At 41.8% G+C, this 12,746-nt stretch overlaps 1 protein-coding gene across 1 annotated transcript in view; it reads left to right on the top strand.

Annotated features, from left to right (window-relative positions):
* Nucleotides 1–9,060, top strand: part of NEMP2 (nuclear envelope integral membrane protein 2) — a 137,117-nt gene extending 128,057 nt beyond the window's left edge. Inside the window, exon 10 of the mRNA XM_040441073.1 lies at nt 8,975–9,060. Within this exon, the coding sequence (XP_040297007.1) occupies nt 8,975–9,014 (40 nt within the window). The 3' untranslated portion in view covers nt 9,015–9,060. The remainder of the gene's footprint in view (nt 1–8,974) is intronic.
* Nucleotides 9,061–12,746: the final 3,686 nt, after the last annotated feature.

The following is a 12,746-nucleotide window of genomic DNA, read 5'->3' as shown; positions in this document are numbered from 1 at the left end:
GGAGACGCCGCCAGGCGGAGCAAGGGGACCGCCATGTTAGGGTCCCTGTGGCCCAGCCTAGTACGAGCAGCTCTGGGGCTCGTACTGGTTTCCCACCAGTTAAATCCACCGGAGCACCCTGCCGGTGAACTTGTCTGGTGTAGCCCAGAGCGATACGAGCCCGTGATTCCTGATTTTGTAGGCCAATCAGGAATCCAGATTTCCAGAGTGGGCTACACTGAATATTATTTTTTTTTGTCATTTTTTCAGTGACCCACTGGTAAATCTGATGGTGGAGCAGACGAATCTGTACGCCCAACAGTTCGTCGCTCGACACCCGGGCTCCTTTTTGGCCAGGCCCGGTGGCTGGACGCCGGTCAGTGCAGCCAAAATGAGGACATTTTGGGGCCTCGTGCTGCATATGGGCCTGGTCAAGAAACCCAGTGTCAGGCTGTACTGGAGTGGGGACGTCCTATACCAGACCCCACTTTACAGTACGGCCATGACACGCTCCCGGTTTGAGGCCAACCGGAAATGTCTGCATTATTCCGATAATGCAGCATGTCCCCCCCGAGGTGATCCTGCCCATGACCGTCTGTATAAGATACGGCCGGTCATCGATCACTTTGGGGCCAAATTCATGGAGGCCTATGTACCTGGAAGGGAGGTCGCGGTTGATGAGTCTCTCATTGCGTTCAAGGGGAGACTCATTTTCTGCCAGTATGTGCCCTCCAAGTGGGCGAGGTATGGCGTGAAGCTATACAAAATTTGTGAGAGTATCTCAGGGTACACTTACAAATTTCGTATATACGAGGGGCGAGATTCCCGGATTCAACCCCCATAATGTCCCCCCACTCTGGGTGTTACCGGGAAACTTGTGTGGGACCTTATGCACCCACTGCTGGATAAGGGTTACCACCTGTACGTGGATAACTTTTATACCAGTATCCCCTTGTTCCAGTCCCTTGCCGCCAGATCCACGTTCCCTTGTGGGACTGTGCGGAAAAATCAACGCGGCCTCCCTGCCCTCCCCCTCCAGGTACCTATCCCCAGGGGTGAGACCCGTGCCCTTACCACTGGAAACCTGTTGCTGGTCAGGTATAAGGACAAGAGGGATGTCCTTATGCTGTCCACAATTCATGGTAATGGCATCACCCCTGTCCCTGTGCGAGGTACCCTGCAACGGTCCTCAAGCCCGATTGTATCGTCGCCTACAATCGGTATGTGGGAGGAGTTGATCTCTGATAAAGTCCTCAAGCCATATAACGCCATGCGCAAAACCCGGGCATGGTACAAAAAAGTTGCTGTCTACTTTGTACAGGTTGCCATGTACAACTCTTTTGTACTATCCCGAAGCGCTGGCAGCACAGGGACATTCCTTCAGTTCTATGAGGCAGTCCTCAAGGCCCTGATCTTTTCGGACCGGAAAAGAGCAGGCCGGAGTACCTCGGGAACTGTAGGCGCCTGGATCGTCCCTGGCCAACACTTTCCACGTGTGGTCCCCCATACTGGAAAGAAGGGACGAACCCAAAAAAGGTGCAGAGTGTGTCACAGGAGGGGTATACGGACGGACACCTCTACTCAATGTGACACCCAAAAAAAAAAATTTTTTTTATTAAAAGTAGACATATTAGGTATTTCCGCGTCGGTAATAATCTCCTCTATAAAAATACCCCATGACCTAACCCCCCAGATTAACACGGTCGAGGAGAAAAATAAAGGTGCAAAAAAAGATTTTTTTTTGTCACCTTGCATAACAAAAAGTTTAATAGCAAGCTATCAAAAAGTCATAGCCCCCAAAATAGTGCCAATAAAACCGTCCGCTCGTCCCGCAAAAAATGAGCCCCAACATAAGATAATCGGATAAAAAAAATAATTACACCTAGACTTTAGAGATACAAAAAATTTATTTTTGTATCAATAAGGATAATATAGTAAAAAACCTAAATAATTGTAAAAAAAAAAGTAAACTTATTAGGTATCGCCGCGTCCGTAAGAATCTCCTCTATAAAAATATCCCATGACCTAACCCCCCAGATTAACACGGTTAAAAAAAAAACTGTGCCAAAAACGCAATTTTGGCACTTTTCCATTTCAATCCGTTTTTTCCGGTAACAAAACAAGGGTTAACAACCAAACAAAAGTTTATATTTATTACCCTGATACTGCAGTTTACAGAAATGCCACATTTGTGGTCGTAAACTGCTGTATCAGTAAAAGGGAGGCCGCAAAAGGAAAGGACCGACATGGTTTCTGGAAGGCCGATTTTGATGGCCTTTTTTATTGACACCATGTCCCTTTTGAAGCCCCCCTGATGCCACCTAGAGTAAAAACTCCCTAAGGCTACTTTCACACTAGCGTTCAGAGCCGGTCCGTCTGATGTTTCATCAGACGGATCCGCTCCTATAATGCAGACGTTTGTATCCGTTCAGAACGGATCCGTCTGCATTATAACTTAGAAAAATTTCTAAGTGTGAAAGTAGCCTGAACGGATCCGTCCAGACTTTACATTGAAAGTCAATGGGGGCGGATCCGTTTGAAGATTGAGCCATATTGTGTCATTTTCAAACGGATCCGTCCCCATTGACTTACATTGTAAGTCTGGACGGATCCGCTTGCCTCCGCACGGCCAGGCGGACACCCGAACGCTGCAAGCAGCGTTCAGGTGTCCGCCTGCTGAGCGGAGCGGAGGCTGAACGCCGCCAGACTGATGCATTCTGAGCGGATCCGCCTCCACTCAGAATGCATTAGGGCTGGACGGATGCGTTCGGGGCCGCTTGTGAGCTCCGTTTGAGCCCCGAACGCTAGTGTGAAAGTAGCCTAAAAGTGACCCCATCTAAGAAACTACACCCCTCAAGGTATTCAAAACTGATTATACAAACTTTATTAACCCTTTAGGTGTTCCTCAACAGTTAATGGCAAATGGAGATGAAATTTCAGAATTTCAATTTTTGGTAATCTTGCCTCACAAAAATGTAATATAGATCAACCAAAAATCATATGTACCCTAAAAATAGTCCCCCAAAAAATGCCACCTTATCCCGTAGTTTCCAAAATGGGGTCAATTTTAGGGAGTTCCTACTCTAGGGGTGCATCAGGGGGGTTGAAACAGGACACGGTGTAAACCGTGTCCATAAAAATCAGCCCTCCAGAAACCAAACGGCGCACCTTTCACTCTACGCCCCGCTGTGTGGCCGTACAGTAGTTTACGGCTACATATTGGGTGTTTCTGTAAACGGCAGATAAAGATACAGTCTTGTTTGGCTGTTAACCCTTGCTTTGTTAGTGGAAAAAATGGGTTAAAATGGAAAATTAGACAAAAAAATGAAATTCTCAAATTTCATCCCCATTTGCCAATAACTCTTGTGCAACACCTAAAGGGTTAACAACGTATGTAAAATCAGTTTTGAATACCTTGAGGGGTGTACTTTCTTAGATGGGGTCAATTTTAGGGAGTTTCTGCTCTAGGGGTGCATCAGGGGGCTTCAAATGGGACATGGTGTAAATAAGCCAGTCCATAAAAATCAGCCTTCCAAAAACCAAACGTCGCACCATTCACTCTACGCCCCGCTGTGTGGCCGTACAGTAGTTTACGGCCACATATTAGGTGTTTCTGTAAACGGCAGAATCAGGGCAATAAAGATAGTCTTGTTTGGCTGTTAACCCTTGCTTTGCCAGTGGAAAAAATGGGTTAAAATGGAAAATTAGACAAAAAAAATGAAATTCTCAAATTTCATCCCCATTTGCCAATAACTCTTGTGCAACACCTAAAGGGTTAACAACGTATGTAAAATCAGTTTTGAATACCTTGAGGGGTGTAGTTTCTTAGATGGGGTCATTTTTGGGTGGTTTCTATTATGTAAGCCTCGCAAAGTGACCTGAACTGGTCCCTAAAAATTGGGTTTTTGTAAATTTCAGAAAAAAGATTTGCTTCTAAACTTCTAAGCCTTGTAACATCCCCAAAAAATAAAATATCATTCCCAAAGTAATTCAAACATGAAATAGACATATGGGGAATGTAAAGTCATCACAATTTTTGAGGGTATTACTATGTATTACAGAAGTAGAGAAACTGAAACTTTGAAATTAGCAAATTTTTTAAATCTTTTGGTAAATTAGGTATTTTTTGTGCAAAAACAAAAAATTTTTGACTTCATTTTACCAGTGTCATGAAGTACAATATGTGACGAAATAACAATCTCAGAACAGCCTGGATAAGTCAAAGCGTTTTAAAGTTATCAGCACTTAAAGTGACAGTGGTCAGATTTGCAAAAAATGGCCTGGTCCTTAAGGTGAAATAAGGCTGTGTCCCTATGGGGTTAATGACGGCAATGAAATGCAGTGGAAAGGTTTTTTTTTGGGATTAAGTTAATTTTCATGGCAAAGAAGGACTATGCAATTCATCTGATCACTCTTCATAACATTCTGGAGTATATGCAAATTGCTATTATAAAAACTTAAGCAGCAACTTTTCCAATTTCCAATATTTATGTAATTCTCAAAACTTTTGGCCACGACTGTAGACGTCATTGCAGTTCTTTAATCCAAGCGCTGCAAAGCACTTGGATTAAAGCTTCTGCCCCTGTCCTGCTGCTGTCACCGACAGCATACAGTCTAGTAATGCCGGCAAGGGACCAATCAGAGTGGTCCCTTGCCGGCAATCGATCCGATTGGTTAGTCTGTGCAGACTAACCAATCGGATCGCGGTAGTGTTAAAATGCCGGTTTCAGGCTCTGATCTGCGCTCTGCAGATCAGAGCTTGAAATCGGGTAGTGTCCTGAAGCCCCCGATCTGTGCCCCCTTCTTGTGTGCCTCCAACACCGTGAGCCCTGCCTCTGCCATCGGTCCCCGCCCCCCCCCCATACATGTATCCTGCCCCTGATGCGGTCCGCCCCCTCCCCGCCCAATACATTAATCCTGCCTCGATCTGTAATTTCTGAATGCTGGCCGTATCCCCCCCCTTTTCCAGCGCTGCCCCCGATGCGGTCCCCCTGCTGTGTGTGATGGCGGCGGCTCCATTCCTGAGCCGCCGGCATCAGCAGCGAGTGTCAGCTCTATGCTGACACTCTGCTGTAACCGGCAGCGGCATCCATGGGGTTAATAGAGGGAGGGGGCTCCCTCTCTCAACCATCGGAGCTGCTGCGCTGCAAAGGCGTCTGGTTGCCATGGCAAAGGCGTCCGGTGCTGCCACCTACATGACATCTGGTAGTATTATACTTTGGAACGCAAGAGCTTTGCAAAGTATAGTACAAAGTATAGTACAACCATCAGCCCCACTGGATCTTCAAGATCCAAGAGGGAACTGATAAAAAAAAAAAAGTGAAAATAATAAAAGTATTAAAAAAAATTAATTGCCTTTTCCTATAAAAAAAAAAATGTAAAAACAAAAACCACACATATTAGGTATCACCACGTCCGTAACGACCATCTCTATAAATATCACATGATCAACCCCGTCCAATAAACACCGTAAAAAATAAAAACTGTGTTAAAAAAATGCCATTTTTGTCACCTTGCATCACAAAAAGTGCAACATCAAGCGATCAAAAAGGCGTATACACCCCAAAATAGTACCAATCAAACCGTTACCTCATCCCGCAAAAAATGAGTCCATATTTAAGACAATCGCCCAGAAAATAAAAAAGCTATGGCTCTCAGACTATGGAGACACTAAAACATAATTTTTTTGGTTTCAGAAATGCTATTATTGTGTAAAACTTAAATAAATTAGAAAAAGTATACATATTGGGTATTGCCACATCCGTAACGATCTGCTCTATAAAACTGTCACATGACCTAACCTCTCAGATGAACGCTGTAAAAAATAAATTAAAAAAAACTGTTCCAAAACAGCCAATTTTTTGGTCACCTTGCCCCATAAAGTGTAATAATGAATAATCAAAAAATCATATGTACCCAAAAATGGTACAAATAAAAACCAACTCTTTCTGCAAAAAACGAGCCCCTGCACAAGACGATCGGTAGAAAAATAAAAAACATATGGCGTTCAGAAAATAGACACACAAAAACATAATTTATTTTTCAAAAATGCCTTATTATGTAAAACTGAAACAAACAAAAAAAGTAGACATATTTGATATCACTGCGTCCGTAACAACCTGCTCTATAAAAATAGCACATGATTTACCTTGTCGGATGAATCTTGTAATAAATTTAAGATGACAAAACGGTGCCAAAACAGCAATTTTTTTTGTTACCTTGCCTCACAAAAAACGTAATATAGAGCAATTAAAAATCATATGTACCCCAAAATAGTACCAATGAAACTGTCACCTTATCCCCTTAGTTTCCAAAATAGGGTCACTTTTTGGGAGTTTCTACTGTAGGGGTGCATCAGGGGGGCTTTAAATGGGACATGGTGTCTAAAAACCAGTCCAGCAAAATCTGCCTTCCAAAAACCATGTGGAGTTCTTTTCCTTCTGTGTCCTGCCGTGCGCCATTACATCAGTTTACGACCACAATGTGGGGTGTTTCTGTAAACCGCAGAATCAGAGTAATAAATATTGAATTTTGTTTGGCTGTTAACCCTCAATGTGTTAAAGAAAAAAAAATTATAAAATGGAAAATTTACCAAAAAAGTGAAATTTAGAAATTTCATCTCCATTTTCCTTTAATTCTTGTGGAACACCTAAAGGGTTAACAAAGTTTGTAAAATCTGTTTTGAGTAACTTGAGGGGTGTAGTTTCTACAATGGGGTCATTTATGGGGGGTATCCACTATGTAAGCCCCACAAAGTGACTTCGGACCTGAACTGGTCCTTTTAAAAAGTGGGTTTTGGAAATTTTAAGAATTGCTTCTAAACTTCTAAGCCTTGTAACGTCCAAAAAAAATAAAATAACATTTCCAAAATGATGCCAACATAAAGTGTACATATGGGGAATGTTAAGTAATAAATATTTTATGAGATAAAACTTTCTGTTTTAGAAGCAGAAAAATGTAAATTTTGAAAATTGCGAATTTGTAATTTTTTTTTATAAATTTGTAATTTTTTCATAAATAAAGGTGATGTATATTGACTCAAATTTATGACTGTCCTGAAGTACAATGTGTCACGAGAAAACAATCTCAGAATGGCTTGGATAAGTAAAAGCGTTCCAAAGCTATTACCACATAAAGTGACGCATGTCAGATTTGTAAATTTTGACCGGGACACTGGGGCATCAATGACCTTTGGTCATGAAAGGGTTAAAAAGTGGGTTTTGCAAATTTTCCCAAAAATTTCAAGATTTGCTTCCAAACTTCTAAGCCTTCTAACGTCCCCAAAAAATAAAATGTAATTTTCAAAATGATCCAAACATGAAGTAGACATATGGGAAATGTAAAGTAATAACCATTATATGAGGTATCACTATTATAAAAGTATAGAAATTGAAATGAGAAAATTTGGGAATTTTTCAAAATTTTATCAAAATTTTATCAAAATTTTGGATTTTTCCACAAATAAAGGTGAAATATATTGAGTCAAATTTATGACTATCGTGAAGTACAATGTGTCACGAGAAAACTATCTCAGAATGGCTTGGATAAGTAAGTGTTCCAAAGCTATTACCACATAAAGTGACACGTCAGATTTGCAAAAAATGGCCTGGGCCGAAGAGCGAAAACTGGCCCATGCTAGAAGGGGTTAAAAAAAAAAAAAAAAAGCTTGTGTGAAACATATTCACAAACTGCAGTAGTTTACTTTGTGCATTTCTGTGCATCTATGAAAATTTTTCAAGAGCAATTGACAAACAGATTAAATGCATATACTCTATTGGCTCAATGGTTTCCATTGCCGCCTTGCAGAACTGGGGTCCAAGGTTAGAATTTGACCAAGGACAAAATCTGCACTGGGGTTTATATGTTCTTCCTGTGTTTGTATGGATTTCCTGTGGATTTACTAGTTTTCTCCCACATTCAAAATATAGAGGATATAGATTGTGAGTAGAGTTGAGCGAAGCAAGCTTCGAATGCTTAATCCTTGGAACCAAAGCAGAGTTCGGTTTCAAGTTTTAAAGTGGTTTTCCACATTAAAAATCAATTACCGAAGTTATTCAACAAAGTCATGCGCAACTTTGTGAATAACTTAATTCGGTTTATCGGAGACAAATCTCCGTACAGTATTTTGAAGTTTTGAACGAAGCGACTTCGGATTAAGCATCTGAAGCTCTCTTTGCTTAATACTAATTGTGGGCTCCAAAAATGTAGAGGGGGCGGCAAGTGCTCCGGGCACAGAAGGTTGAGGGCACACCCAGGCAGTTGATTTACATGATGAAGCAGAGAGCCGTCCGCCGCCTGCTTCAGAGTTCAGCTGAGCTGCAGTGCTCCCCAGCAGGCCACACATCTCGATGCTGGGCTGTGTGGGAGGAGCGTGCAGGCCTAGGAATCAACGTACTCCTACACAGCCCAGCAGCTCGATGTGTGTGTGACAACTTTGTGCTGCAGCTGCTGGTGAATGCCGGATGTGTGCGATCTTCAAGGAAATATCTCAGTATTTTGTTACTTTAATAATGGAGCTGGAGACGGCATTACTACTATTAGGAGCCACAATGAGGGCATTATTATTGTGAAGGGCAACAATGTGGGCATAAATATTGAGGGACCACAGTGTGGGCATCACTACTGTGAGGGTCACAGTGTGGGCATTACTACTGTGAAATTTAATTAGGTTCACATATTTGGGGTCATTTACAAAGACCAGCTTTTTGTGCCGATCTTTGTTCCCCCTCTGCACTGCCATTAGCCTAAGCAGTCCGTGTGCCTGGAGTAAAAAATTCTCGAGTCCCTGACTGGAGTAATTTTTACTCCTCTTTTACACCTGCTTTCAGGCATAAAAAATTGATAAAGTAATGGGGCTGGAGTCCTGGCCCTTATCAAGAACTTGCCAGTTGTAAATGGTTGCAAAAAGGGGCTTGTGACTATCTTTACTCCTAAAACATGCTATGGTGCTTTACTTTGCTGATTATTATCCGTCTTTCTGATCTAATAAAGTTTGAATCCTTGTCCCGGGTGCAGGACAACCTAGCTGCACCTAACTACTAGGAACAGTGAGCAATGATAATGTCTGTAAAGCTCTGCAGGGTATGTTGCCACTATATAAGCAATTAAAATATATAACGTAAGCCCGAACTGTTTTTCCAATTTACTCAAGACTTCCTGACAAAAAAGGCATTTATAGCCATGTTTAACTAAATAAATCACTACCATCTCAGTCCAATCATTTTTGTGTAGTCATACCCTGGTGTGTTCAAGTCTAAATTTTATACATTCCTCCATTCGCACCAATCCATGGCCAGTTACTTACTTTGTTCCCTAATACAGTCCCTGGCCATGGATAAGTATGTATTATAGCCATGTGTTGTATATTGTCATACAAGATAGAGGTACACAGGGCTTCTATGGTAGCTGCAAATGTACAGGAGGTTTCTTACCATGAAGCGTTGCTGTTAGGTGAGAATGTCTTGCACATACAGCACATGTTTGAGTCTGTACAGCAGTGAACAGAAGGTGTGGAGCTCTGTACTAAGGCTACTTTCACACTCACGTTTGGTGCAGATCCGGTCAGTTAATACAACCGCATGCATCCGTTCAGAACGGATCCGTTTGTATCATCTGTAACAGCCAAAATGCATCCATCTTGAAAACCATTGAAAGTCAATGGGGGACGGATCCATGTTCTATTGTGTCAGTGAAAACAGATCCATCCCCATTGACTTACATTGTGTGTCAAAACGGATCCGTTTGGCTCAGTTTCGTCAGACGGACCCCAAAACGCTGCAAGCAGCGTTTTGGTGTCCGCCTGCAATGCGGAATGGAGGTGGAACGGAGCCAAACTGATACATTATGAGCGGATCCTTATCCATTTAGGGCAAACTGATCAGTTTTGGACCGCTTGTGAGATCCCTGAACGGATCTCACAAACTGAAACCAAAACGCCAGTGTGAAAGTAGCCTAAGCTGTACAGGCTGTATGTACGTAAGCCTTAAAGGGAAACTGTCACATGGATTTTACCCCACAGACCAACACTGTAATACCAATAAATGTAAAGCATTGTGTACATCCGCTCTAAATTGTAGCCAAGTGCTATTTACCTCGAGAATCGATCTTAAAACTTTTCCTGCTCTGCATTTAAATGACTTGAAAAGAGTACAGTGTGGCATCCTGTGTTCTCTGGTGAATCAGACATAACCACTCACTGATGCTTCATTAACAGCTCGATTCACCCTCCTGTGTGAAACAAGATCCTGCTACTGCACAATATACACTGCGTGCAGAATTATTAGGCAAATGAGTATTTTGACCACATCATCCTCTTTATGCATGTTGTCTTACTCCAAGCTGTATAGGCTCGAAAGCCTACTACCAATTAAGCATATTAGGTGATGTGCATCTCTGTAATGAGAAGGGGTGTGGTCTAATGACATCAACACCCTATATTAGGTGTGCATAATTATTAGGCAACTTCCTTTCCTTTGGCAAAATGGGTCAAAAGAAGGACTTGACAGGCTCAGAAAAGTCAAAAATAGTGAGATATCTTGCAGAGGGATGCAGCACTCTTAAAATTGCAAAGCTTCTGAAGCGTGATCATCGAACAATCAAGCGTTTCATTCAAAATAGTCAACAGGGTCGCAAGAAGCGTGTGAAAAAACCAAGGCGCAAAATAACTGCCCATGAACTGAGAAAAGTCAAGCGTGCAGCTGCCAAGATGCCACTTGCCACCAGTTTGGCCATATTTCAGAGCTGCAACATCACTGGAGTGCCCAAAAGCACAAGGTGTGCAATACTCAGAGACATGGCCAAGGTAAGAAAGGCTGAAAGACGACCACCACTGAACAAGACACACAAGCTGAAACGTCAAGACTGGGCCAAGAAATATCTCAAGACTGATTTTTCTAAGGTTTTATGGACTGATGAAATGAGAGTGAGTCTTGATGGGCCCGTGGCTGGATTGGTAAAGGGCAGAGAGCTCCAGTCCGACTCAGACGCCAGCAAGGTGGAGGTGGAGTACTGGTTTGGGCTGGTATCATCAAAGATGAGCTTGTGGGGCCTTTTCGGGTTGAGGATGGAGTCAAGCTCAACTCCCAGTCCTACTGCCAGTTTCTGGAAGACACCGTCAAGCAGTGGTACAGGAAGAAGTCTGCATCCTTCAAGAAAAACATGATTTTCATGCAGGACAATGCTCCATCACACGCGTCCAAGTACTCCACAGCGTGGCTGGCAAGAAAGGGTATAAAAGAAGAAAATCTAATGACATGGCCTCCTTGTTCACCTGATCTGAACCCCATTGAGAACCTGTGGTCCATCATCAAATGTGAGATTTACAAGGAGGGAAAACAGTACACCTCTCTGAACAGTGTCTGGGAGGCTGTGGTTGCTGCTGCACGCAATGTTGATGGTGAACAGATCAAAACACTGACAGAATCCATGGATGGCAGGCTTTTGAGTGTCCTTGCAAAGAAAGGTGGCTATATTGGTCACTGATTTGTTTTTGTTTTGTTTTTGAATGTCAGAAATGTATATTTGTGAATGTTGAGATGTTATATTGGTTTCACTGGTAAAAATAAATAATTGAAATGGGTATATATTTGTTTTTTGTTAAGTTGCCTAATAATTATGCACAGTAATAGTCACCTGCACACACAGCTAGCCCCCTAAAATAGCTAAAACTAAAAACAAACTAAAAACTACTTCCAAAAATATTCAGCTTTGATATTGAGTTTTTTGGGTTCATTGAGAACATGGTTGTTGTTCAATAATAAAATTAATCCTCAAAAATACAACTTGCCTAATAATTCTGCACTCCCTGTATTCATTGACTTGCACAGGCATGTTGCTGTAACAGCCAGAGAGGATGCACCTGCAGGACTGTCGTCTTTCAAGGCAGCGTGACTGAAGTGACTAAATGGTGCCTAGAAACTTCAACTAATATACATGATCGTGCATACACTGTACAACGATGAGGCTGTAAAGAAAGGCACCAGAGAGGATGCTAAGCGTGCATCCATGGAATACTAATAATAATCTTTATATAGCGCCATCATATTCCGCAGCGCTTTAAAATTCAGTTAATGTACAAAGCAAAAGGCATCACAAAATTAACAGTGTAATAAACAACTAAAACACTAGGAGTGAGAGCCTTGCTCACAAGAGTTTACAATCTATAAGGGATTTGTGATGAGATTTGGATTACGTAAGGTGCTGCTGAAGGTGATTAGGAGGCGGGGTTATGATATGCAAACGATTGTTTTCTTGACGTTTTACTGACAAGTCATTTACATATTTGGTGGGAAAGAAAAGAAAGTGGATTAAAAAGTTACAATAATGGTTAGCAAAATAAAAAGCATTGTGGGATACATGTGATAGTATAGAAGGATGGTAATGTTGATGGGGTTGAATGCTCATTAAATGTTCCCTTTAACACCCCTTTTCCTCTTGCATGTGATTTCTTTAAAGGAGTTGTGCCAATTCGACATAATTACCATATCCACAGTCAATGTTTAGAGATGACTTGTTTGAAGAAATATCTAGTTCTAAGTCCCTATAGGCTATGTACACCTTTTGGGGGCTTTTTTATTGCATTTTACTCATTCTGAGGTAAAAAAAAACTTTTTTTTAATTGGTCTTTATTAAAAATATGGAGTCTTTTTCTCTGTACAGAGCTGAGATGCTCTATTAGCAGGATCTGTACTTTCTCTCTTTAACAGGCTCCTTATCTCTGACCTTATAAACACTCATGAATGCTCAATCCTTATCTTGCTGATAAGATT

This window comes from Bufo bufo, chromosome 7 (assembly GCF_905171765.1).
Source record: "Bufo bufo chromosome 7, aBufBuf1.1, whole genome shotgun sequence".
Classification (NCBI taxonomy): domain Eukaryota; kingdom Metazoa; phylum Chordata; class Amphibia; order Anura; family Bufonidae; genus Bufo; species Bufo bufo.
The sequence above is the reverse complement of the archived record's forward strand: the minus strand, read 5'-3'. Positions and strand labels throughout refer to the sequence as shown.